Here is a 13,446-nt window from a genome sequence, read left to right as displayed (position 1 = left end):
CACATACTTCTCTCAGTGTACTCAGTTGTAGAAGGATTCCCCAAATGGACACTTTACAAGGAGCACAGTTGGTAAGAACATAAGGAAATTATTTAGATGTTGTTAATTTTATTATTATAGAGGTGGTATTTTGATGGCAGTGTTCAGTGTTTCTCAGATGGTCACATTCCTCTTGCAATCATGAGTATTGTTAGTCTGCTCATCTGTATAGCTCTAGTATTGGGGTCTTTCACTTTTCCTTTTAAATTTTCAAATGTAAGTTTGCCCTAACAAAATTTTGTGTTTAAAATTATTGTGTACATCCTAGAATTGGTCTATTCTGCGACGGTTTCAAACAAGCTGCAGTAAAACGTTCACAACTAGCTATTGGTGTGGCATTGAATTAGCCAGGAGACTTGTGATCCTAATAGCAATAGCAATCTTTCCAAGCAGCATAGTAACTGTTATAATTATAATAATGATTTTATTATCTATAATGCTAGGTTACAGTAATAATGTTCCTTATGGTATTTTTGACTCTGTATGGCTATGTTGGACCACATATGAAAAAGCTGCACAACTTCAGTGAAATGATTGTAATGCTTTGGCTCATTGTTCTTCTGATGGTGAGTATTAATCCTCAGCTACATGAAACAATGATTAAAGCCAGCAAGAACTCAACAAGTATACCTAACTGCAGTAATGAGAGTCAAACTATCACTGATTTATCTGTACTACTGGCTGTACTCTACTATTTTCCAGTTGTCATTTGCTTAGTAATTTTCTGTTTTTCAATACTGAAAACAAAGTTAGTAAACATTTACGATTATGGCATCCTTTATGATTATTTTTGTAGAATAAAGAAACTGAAAAAAGTTAATTTTAAAAAGAGTAGATCTAATGATATTGATAGGTCTTACATGTTGCTTGATGAAACTGTACGTAAATCAGTCCCTTTTACTGAAATTATTGACCCAAGTGATGACACAGAATTTTAAACAAACTATACCTATACATGTACTTGTGTGTCTATTATTATAAGTGAAAATATTATTTAGAAAAAAATTACAATTATAATATTAGAGTTTAGTTGACACAATAACAAAAGTATTTTAAATTACACATCTTCATCGTCATCTAGCAACGTTCCATCTTGAAGATTAACTCGAGCGTAATCATCAGTATCGATCGATTTGCAGAAATAAACAGCATATCTTAGCTTTTCCTCTAGAACTGGTTTACATGAATAGCGAGGTAACTTTAGAAGGAAGAAGCATGTGTATGATTCGGGAAGATAATGATCAGGAGGAAAATACTTGTCTAATATCTGGAACAAAATATAATAATTAATAATAAAATACCGGTATAATTTTAGCTTACTTGAAGTACAAAATCTCTTCCTCTAAAATCTGCTGTTGTCCGAGGTAGTCGAGTTCTGCCCCAAACAAATCTTAAAAACAAAGAGCGCTCATTTCTATTAAAAGACTCCATCACTTCCCAGAACCAGCGAACAAGTGGGGCATGTGGCTCAATCCCTTTATAAGTAGTCACTGACTTTAAGAGGTCAATAGGAATGTCATGACTGCCACAAACCATTGTCTCAATTTCAGGCCCAGTAAAAACATGGAGGAGCGGAACCGGAACTAAATTTGACATACCCTCTCTGACAGCCTTGACCTGTTGATCGAACTCGTGCAAACGAAAGTGCATTGCCAGACGGAAATATTCTTGATAATTGTTCATAGTCACATGAGTCTTTGATGAATGAAGAGGTATGTCTTTTCCACTAGCACTCGGTGTGGAAAAGTCGATTCCTATAAAGGCTTCAGGGTTTTCTCTAATAAACATTAGCCCTTGAACATAGTCTGTATCCATTTCAGATAAATCTTCAGGTGTGAGTGACTGGCCACTGATTTGTTTCCAAACTGGAGGAGCTAATAGTAAATTGATGGGGGCACCAGAACGAATGGCAATACCAAGCAATACACCAAAAAACCGGAACATGTTGAGATGAATGGAAGACGTGGCTTCCGGATTGAATATAAAGCAATCTCTATTGACGCCTGTGTCTTCTCTACCATTGGGGGTTTGTATTAAAAGCGGTACCGACCCATTTTGTAATTCGTCGCACATTTCTGCAATAGATTCGGAATAGCCTCCACCGCAATCATCAACACTTTCACCAATAAACTTAACCTTCCACACTCTATGCGGCAGGAGTAAGTCGTCTGATACTAGTATACTCCATTTTGAACACATTTGACCAAATACTGACATTGAACCATCAGGGCCAGCCAATCCCGTCCCTTTTGAGCGTGATCGTTTAACTTGAAGACGATTTAATTCTATGACAGGACCGTGCTGCTTTGCTTGAGTCATGGTAGCTTTAATAACGCGACGGAATGCCGACTCCTAGGACAAATGAAATACCAGTCAATACATACACAATAGGGCTGTAAACCAGATTCAGGTTAACAGGCTAATCAAGTGGTTACAGCAGAATTTCAGGCTATCAGTTATTTTTAGCCATAACTGGTTTTATAAAATTAATGATTTTATGTACTATAAAGCCAAAAATTAATCAAATTTTTAGCAAAAATACTTCTGAAATTTAAAAAAATAGACCTTTTGACTCACAAGACAATGTGCTATATCATTCAAAAAAGCATATAAGTTGTGTTGGTTAAATTTTAAATTTATTATTTATTGCAATTATTATTAATGTTAATTTATAGTGTAGTATTACTAACAATACTTTACCTTTGATGAAGAATGAATGATGCCTCTTAAACCATCAGTGCTAAGCTCCACTGAGTCTTGAGAGGGATCCGTAGACTGATGCAAGGTAAAGAGTGCCATTGATTTACAAAATATATTAGAGAAATGTTGGAGAAGTATCAATCTATTCCTAAGTACGGGTAACGAAAAATGTTGCAAATGATTAAATTCCATTGGGACTTTAGCAGGCAGTGGACAAGACAAGTTACGCTGCTTCGACGACCAAGCAATAGAATGGGCAGAACCACAGGCAACATGATCAATGCATATATTATCGGTGATGTTGATTCTCTACAAAATGCAAAAAATAATAATATAATAATTGCATAAAATTTGGCATATTATTTCACTTTTGGAACTGAAACTGCTTGTGTTGTATCGTTGCCGATTTGTCCTTCATCATTATCTCCCCAAGAGAAAACTTTACCACTTTCAGTACAAACAATGCAATGGAGAGAGCCACAGCCAATATCAATCACATTCTCGTGTGCTAATAAACCAAGCACACGCCTCGGGGTACGCTGATGAGAATCATCACCATGACCCAATCGATAATAATCACCTTTGCCCCTTTTAAAAAATAAAATTATCATTGTAAAATTAACAAGGAAGCACGACTCACCATGTATAGACATGCCCTGCAGTTGTTAATGCCATTGAGAACTGGGAGCCGCATAAGAGCTTAATGACGTGTTTTCCAGTCAAACTGTCTATCTTCTTGGGGACTTTACTACCTTCGTTGCCACCACGTCCCAGTTTACCGTAGTCACCATCACCCCAGGAGAAAACACAACCACTAGCAGTGGCACACAATGTCTGAGCATCACCACTACCACAGGCAACACATGTTACCTGTTCTCCCTTTAAAGCAGATACCTAATAAAAAATAAACAAATACATTAGTGTTGTTCTAACTAAAATGTCATTTAGTTTCGTTATTTTTAGCTAATTTTAATTCTAAAATCTAAAACTACAACTAAAACTAAAGTTATTTTAGTAAATAATAATAATAATAATAATAATAATAATAATAATAATAATAATAATAATAATAATAGTACGAACCAGTTTTGGTTTGTGTTGTGTTTCATGATCATTGTGGCCAAGTCTACCATATCTTCCTTTGCCCCATGTGTACAAGCTCCCATCATCAGTAATACAAGCACTGTGTGATGATCCACAACCGGCATCAATGACATGCTTGGATTTGAGGGACTCAATCAAATGTGGCACATTCATATTCCTAAAGGTAGATAAAATATTTGGAATTATTGCTAATGGCATTGATTTAGCATGTACTAATTTTTGCAGTTTTGCTCTTTTCTCAATTAATTTATAACTATTAATGAATCTAGATCATTAATAAATGTGAGTAGTTGAGTACTATTTTTTGTGATTTTAAAGCCATTCACAAAAATAGTACTCACAAATACATAAAGGCTTTAAGATAATTAGAGCCCAATGCTAATACAGTGCATGTACCGTATTTTACCAATTAAACGCCTGGGCATTTATTTCTTAGCAGCAAAAACTCATTGAAAAAAATTAAAAAGTTACTTGGAGCAGGACAGAACCCCCAACTCTGAGCAAGTCAGACCAAGCACTAATTTATAAGCACTATGGAGCTATCTAAACAGTAGGGTATTATTTTTGGTACAAATATGCGTATCTATAGCTAGAATAAATTAATGACAGGCGTATATTTGGACCAGGTGTTTATATGGTAAAATACGGTACATACACAGTTGTTCCTAATCCTAGTTTTCCATCTTCTCCTTCTCCCCAGGCGTATAATTCTCCTTGAGTTGTTACGGCAAGACAGTGTTTGCCTCCTGAATGAATAGCAATCTTTTTAACAGCAATCCCTCGGGTGGCTAGTGACGTGAGGGGAGTGGGCGTAGCTACGTTGTCACTGCTACCAATTCCGAGTCTACCATGAGCTGCATATCCTGATGCATACACCTACAGTGAACAAAGATACTTATAATGATGGTGAATATCGAATGACAGAATTAATTGTATTGCTACATGTACACTGTACATGTAAATACCATATAGTGGGAAATTTTGGGTAGAGTTAAATTTGGCAAATTGTTAAATTCTGGTGATTTTTTAATTTGGCAAATTTGTGGCCACGTGCCATTTAGCATGTGAACATAATGGCTCAAAATGGCAGATTTTAATTTTGATAAATGGCTGTAAAAACGCCAGATTTAACTCCCTCCAAAATTTCCCCTGTACAATATTTAATTACAAAAAAGTCTGACTGACTTTCCCATCATCAGTGACAGCAAAGAGTGTTTGTTCTCCTCCAGTGATCATGGCAGGATTAAGCTCAGACAAACTTTCACAAAGTCGAGGAGATTTGACTTTATTTCCTTCGATCCCTCCCAGCTGACCACGATGATTGTGACCCCAACCAAAGACTGAGAATGTACTGCCTGTTGGTAGAGTCCAATCTTTGGGATACCTAAAGGATATTTTTAAGAGACCATAAATGAAATACATGTACATGTACACAAGGGAGTGGATATAATTATCTAATTAAAGAAATTACATTTACATTGAAAAGGCAATAACTCATACAGTCAAGGTTTTCAGGATTTTGACATAGTGCTCAGGACTTAAAAAAATTTAACCAAATTTTCTGTACTATAGTACAAAAATTTTTGCCAAATTTTTCCAAAAAAACTAGAAAAGAATTTTTCATTTTTACAATTTTGTGTGATACATATACATGTTCTTATATTGTGTAGAAAGTTTGAGATGATTCCAATCAAACTTGGATTTTTTTTATAAATCTTTAAAGTTACTTATAAAGCCATATACACATACATACGTCTATTGTAGTGCTTGTCAGCTCCTGAAGCTCTCATGCGGTTTTAACTCACTTAATATGATTTGTGGGAAACACTTCATGCAGCAATCTTAAGTAACATTTTAAGCTTAAACTTTGAATGAACAACTACTAATACATTAGCTATTTAAGATTACTATCAATCAAATCATACTATTGCTACTAAAATAAACAGGTATGTCCTATTCCTAATCCAGATGCTACTTACCTTTGCATCCATAAGAGAAGCTGTTCATCTTGCTCTTGTCTAAACATCACATGATCCTCATGCTCTCTATCAAATACTTCCGAAGACTTACGTACCATCTCAATGCGTTCATTGACATCAGCAATAAACCTAAAATAAAAAAACCCATGTATATGTCAAAGAGAAAGTTAAGAGGGCATACTTAGCAGGTGCAAGTGTTCTGTTCTGAAGGGATTTGGCCATTCTAGCTGCCATACAGTATTGAGTGAACCACGCCCATTTAGCAGTATCAGAGCAGCAGCCTATAGTGTCCAACTCCAAATCACATGCAAAGGCAGCAAGTGACTATAAAAAATGACATAAAATTATTTACGCATGTATATAGCGCAAAATTTTTGAGGGCTGTAAATTTCGTGGATTCTGTAATTTTTTGAAGATTTACAATAATTGCTTCAGCAAAATTAAATTATTATGATATAAGATGGCAGACAGCATAAATTTGTGACAATTAAATCTGCAAAATAGGTTTTTAGGCAAATTAACAAAATTTACATCCCTTGAAAACTTTGTGCTATACGGTAGTATACATGTATGTGCAGTAGTATTATATATATATATATATATAATTGTGTACATGTAGCATGCATACATGTACATGTACCTGAAAGAAAGTGCTGTGTAGTAACTGACTCCCACTGGTGACATGTGATAGTTCATACTTGTATTGCTCCAATAATGCATCAGGCAGACCACGGAATAGTGCATATAGAGATGACAATGATCCAGGACTCTATGAAAATATCATCAGTAATAACACTGTAGAGTTACAATCTTTCAAGCCCCAAAATTTTTCTAAAATTTTGTATTTTATTCAAAATTCATGTAATATGATTCAACATATGACCAAAAAGCAGAAAATTGCAAACCATAAAATACAATTTTTGGGTGAATTTGTAAAATTTTTGGGTCATGAAAATTTCTCGCTATACGGTATTCCAGTAATTGTTATACTTACTTGCTTAGACTCATCTTCAGGAGCAATTGCTCCACCATTGAGGACTACACCCATCGGAGAATTAATCAGCTTCCTCAACTGCTGAATGGCCCATGTCCTCTGGCAAGCATCTAATATATTCAATTGAGCACACGAGGCAAGAGCAGCCCCCAAACGTCCAATAGACTCGTCACTGGGATTAGCATCAAGTTGAAAGTCAAGGAGACAAGTCACTAGATCAATAGAAGGACGCGACTGCAAAACACGATCAGATAACTGGACCTCCTTTGATGTCTCGGGTAGGAGTGGTTGTATAGTTAGACGAAACCCCCATCCATTGACAGAGCCGTCACTTTCAAACGACCACTGGAGTGTGTCACCAACAATACGTACATCATTAGACCAATCTAATGCATCACGACCGGACCGTACAGCAATGACAGCCCCACCCCCGTCTTTAATAGTAAGGACATCATGTCGTCTCTCAGTCGAGCAGTTAGCATCGAAAGAGACTAGGAGAGCTTCGGCCCCTGGAATGTTGACAACTCTGCCAAACTTTGCATTGTCGGGGTAGGGATGGGGGCTCTCTTCAACTACTGGGTGGGCAGAGTTGAGTAATTGAGGCTCACGAGCAACGTCTTCTAATTCACTGATACACAACTCCATTAGCATTGAAGAAACCTGTAATGAACATGTATAATATATAATATACACAAAAATGAATGTGTAACTGAAATGTGAATGTACATAAATAATAATTATAGTATACGCATTCATATATGTGTACATGTATTACTAAAAGTACACACTGGTGTTGTTTTTAGTTAACTTAAACTAAAACTCAGAGCAAGGCATAAATACATTATAAAACTACACTAAAATATTTTTGAAAAAATAGCAGTTAATGAAGATATTAACCCTTTTAATGAGGCTATTTTAACACTGTATACATGTACATGTACGTAAATAACTAAATTGATAGAATTTTGGTGTTTTCTTAAAATGGCCATAACTTGAAAAATTGAAGTCAGAATCACCTCAAACTTTCTACACAATATAAGGACATCAATATGAATCAGAAAATGTAATTAAAATTTGGGGTGATTTCGGAGCCATTTTTTGGAAAAACCATGGGCTATAGCCTTGGGTATTTTTCAGAATTTTGACGTTTTCTTAAAATGGCCTTAACTCGAAAAATTGAAGTCGGAATCACCTCAAACTTTCTACACAGCATAAGGACATCAATATGTATCAGAGAATGTAATAAAAATTTGGAGTGATTTTGGAGCCATTTTTTGGAAAAAACCATGGGTTATATAGCCTTGGGTATTTTTCAGATTTTTGACGTTTCCTTAAAATGGCCGTAACTTCAAAAATTGAAGTCGGAATCACCTCAAACTTTCTACACAGTATAAGGACATCAATATGTATCAGAAAATGTAATAAAAATTTGGGGTGATTTCGGAGCCATTTTTTGGAAAAAACCATGGGCTATAGCCTTGAGTATTTTTCAGAATTTTGGCGTTTTTTTAAAACTTTTTTTTAAATGGCCGTAACTTCAAAAATTAAAGTCGGAATCAGCTCAAACTTTCTACACAGCATAAGGGCATCAATATGTATCAGAAAATGTAATAAAAATTTGGGGTGATATGGAACCATCTTTTGGAAAAAACCATGGGCTATAGTCTATGCTTTTTCTGAAAATTTGCTACTTTTTAAAAATGGCCATAATTTAAAAACACACACATGTTACATGTACTGTATTCACCAAATACAGTCAAGAAAACAATACTTATTACATTGCAATGTTTGTCAGTAACTTACATCCTGATTGGCTTTGCCCATTGAATTCAATATCACTGATAGCGTTTCCTTCCCCTTTTCACCAACCCTGCCAGCCACAGCAAGCTTCAACAAATCAACCAGGACCCTGGCATCCTCCACAGTCAATAGAGTAGTATACTCATCAAGCAAGGATGCTTCTTGTTTCTCATTCTCTCCAACATGCTTAGGAACTATACTACTGATTGGTAAACCAGCTGTGAGCTCAACAGAAGATATTCCAGCTCCTTGCTTCTTCTCGTGAGCACTAGCATGAACTATGCCACTAAGAGCATTGACAATAGTATCACGTGCATATGCAATCTGTAATGCTGTCAATACATGACCCAGAGCCTCTTGACGTTTGGAATGCTGCTTGAGCGATATAATAATTTGAGTTAGTGATGGTCTCTCTTTGTCTTTGGTTTCTTTAGCATCGTCAGAGCTTTTCCCATGAACTATAGAAGCACCCAAAGGATCCTTTGAATTTGAGAAAGATATCGGAGAAAACTTAACAGCAGTTGTGAGTGATCCTTGAGCAAAGGCAATGCTGTGAGAAGAGCCACAGGCTATTTTACAAATTCTGTGTCCTTTGAGACTAGCTACAATTTGTGGCTTCCTATTGCATATGGTGCTATTGTTACCTTGCTGCCCGTGTTCGTTATCACCCCAGGAATAAACCTAACAACAACAATAAATAGTAACAAAGTGATAAAGGTACAAAAAATATACAATTAGTTACTAAATATAGTAGCATTAGTTGCCGTTACTAAATATAGTAACATTAGTCACTGTTACTAAATATAGTAACTTAGCCACCATTACTAAATATAGTAACGTATTGAAACTGAGCTTGTACATGTATTATAATGTACATGCATGTAATAGAATTGCTTACCTCACCACTACTAGTTAATGCTAGACAGTGGAGTGCCCCCACAGCAACTTGTGTGATAGTCTTACTGGCCAATCCATCAACAAGTGTTGGTATGGGCTGTACACTAGTGCTATCATTGCCCAAACGATAATATTCACCTTTCCCCCTAAACAAAAACAATCAAATAAAGGTCACTTAACAATAGAGCCAGGTAACATATTATTCACTCTGCCCATAATGTAAATCTATTAATAATTTCGTGCCATAAATTACAACCTTTTAACCTTTTGCCTAATTTCGTTCAACTTAATGTTCATAAATATTCAGCTAACAAAATACATGTACATCAGTTGTGTAAATTGTTAATATACCCAACAGGGCCAACACTGCAAAAATGTTAAAAAGGTCGATTGTTAGATGATTTAGGTGTACAGCATATTGAAAGTGATGCATAATTGAGTTTCTTACTTTCTGTTCCTCCTCTCTCTCTCTCTCTCTCTTCCACACATCACTGTATATCTATGCCATTACTTAGTACAGGAACTACGCATTTGGGTACACCAACTTGGCTGTCATAAGACCCAATCTCCTAAGTACCCTGCCAAATGAGTTATAGTAATTTCACTGGAAAGCTACAGATAGCATAGTAACTTGGTAGACACTTCAACTGTTGAAATTCTAAGTACCGACAATGGGATTTATTGACGAGTAAAAAATTTGACGAAAACAGTAAATTTCCCCGGTTGGCAAGTTTTAATTTGACGAATAGTGCTCTTTGCATACATGTGGCACAAAGTACAAAATTTTTGACGGTTATAAAATTTGACGTTTTATTTTAAATCGTCAACTCGTCAAAATAAAACCTTCGTCAATAAATCCTGCTATATGGTATACAGTCATAGGGCTTATTTCAAAATACCATATATCGGGTATATTTCAATGTATTAATAATTTCAGAAGAAGCAATCTATTGCAAAAATAAATATTATGAAAATTTAAAATATGCGGATAAAAAGGAATAGAAGATATGTGGTATTGTGCAATTAATATGAACACGTGGCTTCATAACTATCCATGCATGGCCTAACTCGAAGGCCATAAAGAGGGCAGTTAGAAGTGTTGCTAAGGTTGATTCAGAAGTGGAGAAGTCAGCAAATGCTTCGATTTACTTACCAGGCCAGGTGGTTGATGGAAATAATAGCAAGTAAAATATTTTCGGAATATAAGGGCTTCCGAATTTTTTCATCATTGAACTTTATATTTACACCACTTTTCATGCATTGAAATATACCTGATATACGGTAATTGATGCCATGCAATGTAAGGTAATGGTAGCGATTGCTGCTTACGGCATTTCAAAAGGTAGAATATATATTTCTTTTTAATAAATTAATATCAAGGGAAATGCTCACACTATTTCACAAGAAAGTAAATGATCACGTTGGCTTTGTTTAACAGCAGAACTGAGGCTCTAGCTGGATCATACTTCCATCACCTCCAACTGGCTGTAACTTACTCAAATAGTTTCAAGTTACCTTTTAATGTCTTTCTATGTCATTTTTATCATACAAGTGATCATTATCATAGATATTACAAGCAAATGAAACACATTAAAAATGAAAAAGTAGTAGGATTGAATTGATAAGAAAGTAACGAAACAAGAGGGTACTTGCAAACTGGTGTGGTAAAAAAACTATACCACTGCATGATGAATATAATCCAAAGAATAGTAATATCCCACACAGACTGCTACATGATAACACTTTGAAGCCTTCATGCAGTGGTGTAGGACTATTTACCACACCAGTTTGCAAGTACCATCTAGTTTCTATACCTTTTTCTCAATTCAATCCAACTACTTCTACATTTTAAATGTTTTTTTATTTACTTGTTTTTATTATTTTTTCTTAAAATAATAAATTACATTTTGTTTGTGCATAAATAAAATGACGTCAAACCACAAACTGTCAAACCCACACGGTGTCTTCAGCTGGATTTTGTCTTCCATTTTGTTCTCCTTGCTTCTTTTTTAAACCACTTTTTTAGTCCTTGGCCCAAGCACAAAGGAATGATGTAAAAGCCAACTCGAGCGGTTTCCTGGCTTAATAGATTTCCGTGCTGATAGAAGATGAAAGCTGGAAGAAGAAAAGTCTGAAGAATTTTGCAGAAATTTGCCAATTTGGACCTGTTCTTCAGAATCACTCACGCTGCATTACAGTCCACTTTAAAGGTACTAGGAGAATTTCTCAGTAGAGGAAAGCTTATCTAAGCTATTTATAAGGCTGTACAACATAAGATAAAAGAGTTATATAAGTGTTTGAAAATCATAAAAACGGCCGCCATCTTAAAAAACCAACCTCAATCCTACATATAAGCTACTGCCTGTATAATATTTAGCTAATTATTGATCCTTTTATGTACACTTGCAAGTTCAAAGTAAAATTTTAATTGTACAAGTATCCTCTAAGTGGAAAGTTCAGTGTGAAATTATTTTGCAGCCAATAGCTTTTCTAGTAAATTTTTGAATTAATTTTGTGTAGCAAATTTGTAAAGGGGGAGAAAGGAAAAGAGACAAAAAAAACTAAACTACAGTTGGCTTCCTCATTACACATGACTACTATACTGTAGTGCCTCAATACAAGGATACTAACAGTGTACTGTATATACTGTAAACAACTTATATCTAATTGACAAGGATACAATACAAGGATATACTGTATTGTATATTGTAGGCAACTTATATTTTATGAACACTGGTGAAGCATAAAGAGTGTTTACCAACTGCGTGCAATGTGCATTAAACATTAATGGTAAGTTCTCTCGTACATGTATGTGAATCAAAATTATTTGAATCATCAACATGCAATTAGTTGAAAGTAGCGTAGCTGGCATTAGTTGCTGGTTCATTTTAAATTTAAAGTTTTATGAAAAGTCTGACTAAACCTTCAATGGCTGTCAGAAGTGACTATGATGCGTATGCATGTATCAATTATCAATTGAACGATTTACTCATTGTCATTCTTCATGATTAGTCTTTATGAATATAAGTTGTTTACAGCATGGAGTACAGTGTATCTTTGTATTGAGGTACTACATTATACTAGATACAAGGATTTTCCCTTTTCTCCAAGTCACAAAATTTTGCATTTTCATTGCTATTTTTACTAGTAAATAATTGGTCGCTCATCATCATTTTGATGTTATAATAACCAGCTTGCAGTGCAAACAGTAACACTTCATAATTTGAAATTGATTTTGAATAACTGTTTTATTATAAGCCAAAATAACTAATTAATCAAAAATGTAATATTACAGGTAAGCAAAAATAAACTGTGCATGTCCTATAGTGTTGCATGAGTCCTAAAGTTCTTGGCTTTTAGCTGATGAGCTCCATTACTGAGCATCACAATAGTGATAACAGTAACTATCAGCATTCCTGACTGTATCAGCAGGTCTGGTTTTAGCCAAATCCTTGCACCCGGAACGACCATAAACAACATCGTCAGTATTGCCAAAAATATGAGACCATTCATGAATCAGTGTACCCGCCTTGCTTTCACCAGATCTGCTGCAAGATGTTTGAGATCTGTAGTACTGGTTACAAAGATAGACGGTATCTTTAATATGCTTAAATATATAGGCATAAGTGTTAGCCGAACAAAGTGGACCATTGTTGTAGTATTTTACAGCAGTGTTAGTTAGTCCAGTTTTTATTTCTGAATATACTTTTTTAGCTGCAGCTGTCCTTCCAGCATCATATGCACCAAACCATGTAGTAGATATAGTAATATTATCGCCAACTTTACCTTTAGCTGTATCAGATCCAGAGCAGAGCCCCTTATGAGCAGTGAGTGTTGCACTGTTTTGAACATCACCATTAACGAAACTAGCACTGCTACAGGATTCGACATGGACAGTGTAATCGATTTTTACTTCTTCTATCTTTGGTTTCA

General features: G+C 35.2%; 2 protein-coding genes across 3 annotated transcripts in view; one reads left to right on the top strand and one right to left on the bottom strand.

The window, feature by feature from the left end:
* Positions 1-6: 6 nt before the first annotated feature.
* LOC109581634 (uncharacterized) lies at positions 7-1,101 on the top strand. The gene is made up of 5 exons (XM_019995918.1): positions 7-71; positions 121-255; positions 308-436; positions 483-787; positions 836-1,101. The coding sequence occupies exons 1-5, from the start codon at positions 45-47 to the stop codon at positions 975-977; spliced, it is 738 nt and encodes a 245-aa protein (XP_019851477.1). The 5' UTR covers positions 7-44; the 3' UTR covers positions 978-1,101.
* LOC100641844 (E3 ubiquitin-protein ligase HERC2) overlaps positions 1,012-13,446 on the bottom strand; it is a 31,094-nt gene continuing 18,659 nt past the window's right edge. For both annotated transcript variants that reach the window (XM_019995915.1, XM_019995916.1), the window contains exons 27-40: positions 9,515-9,659; positions 8,620-9,297; positions 6,817-7,476; positions 6,463-6,591; positions 6,004-6,146; positions 5,823-5,951; positions 5,029-5,227; positions 4,499-4,719; positions 3,823-4,000; positions 3,380-3,633; positions 3,108-3,327; positions 2,740-3,048; positions 1,360-2,391; positions 1,012-1,306 (exon numbers count right to left, since the gene is read on the bottom strand). In XM_019995915.1, coding sequence (XP_019851474.1) covers positions 1,097-1,306; positions 1,360-2,391; positions 2,740-3,048; positions 3,108-3,327; positions 3,380-3,633; positions 3,823-4,000; positions 4,499-4,719; positions 5,029-5,227; positions 5,823-5,951; positions 6,004-6,146; positions 6,463-6,591; positions 6,817-7,476; positions 8,620-9,297; positions 9,515-9,659 — 4,507 coding nt within the window. In that variant the 3' untranslated portion in view covers positions 1,012-1,096. The remainder of the gene's footprint in view (positions 1,307-1,359; positions 2,392-2,739; positions 3,049-3,107; positions 3,328-3,379; positions 3,634-3,822; positions 4,001-4,498; positions 4,720-5,028; positions 5,228-5,822; positions 5,952-6,003; positions 6,147-6,462; positions 6,592-6,816; positions 7,477-8,619; positions 9,298-9,514; positions 9,660-13,446) is intronic.

This window comes from Amphimedon queenslandica, unplaced genomic scaffold (genome assembly GCF_000090795.2).
Source record: "Amphimedon queenslandica unplaced genomic scaffold, v1.1 AMPQUscaffold_13428, whole genome shotgun sequence".
NCBI lineage: Eukaryota > Metazoa > Porifera > Demospongiae > Haplosclerida > Niphatidae > Amphimedon > Amphimedon queenslandica.
The sequence above is the reverse complement of the archived record's forward strand: the minus strand, read 5'-3'. Positions and strand labels throughout refer to the sequence as shown.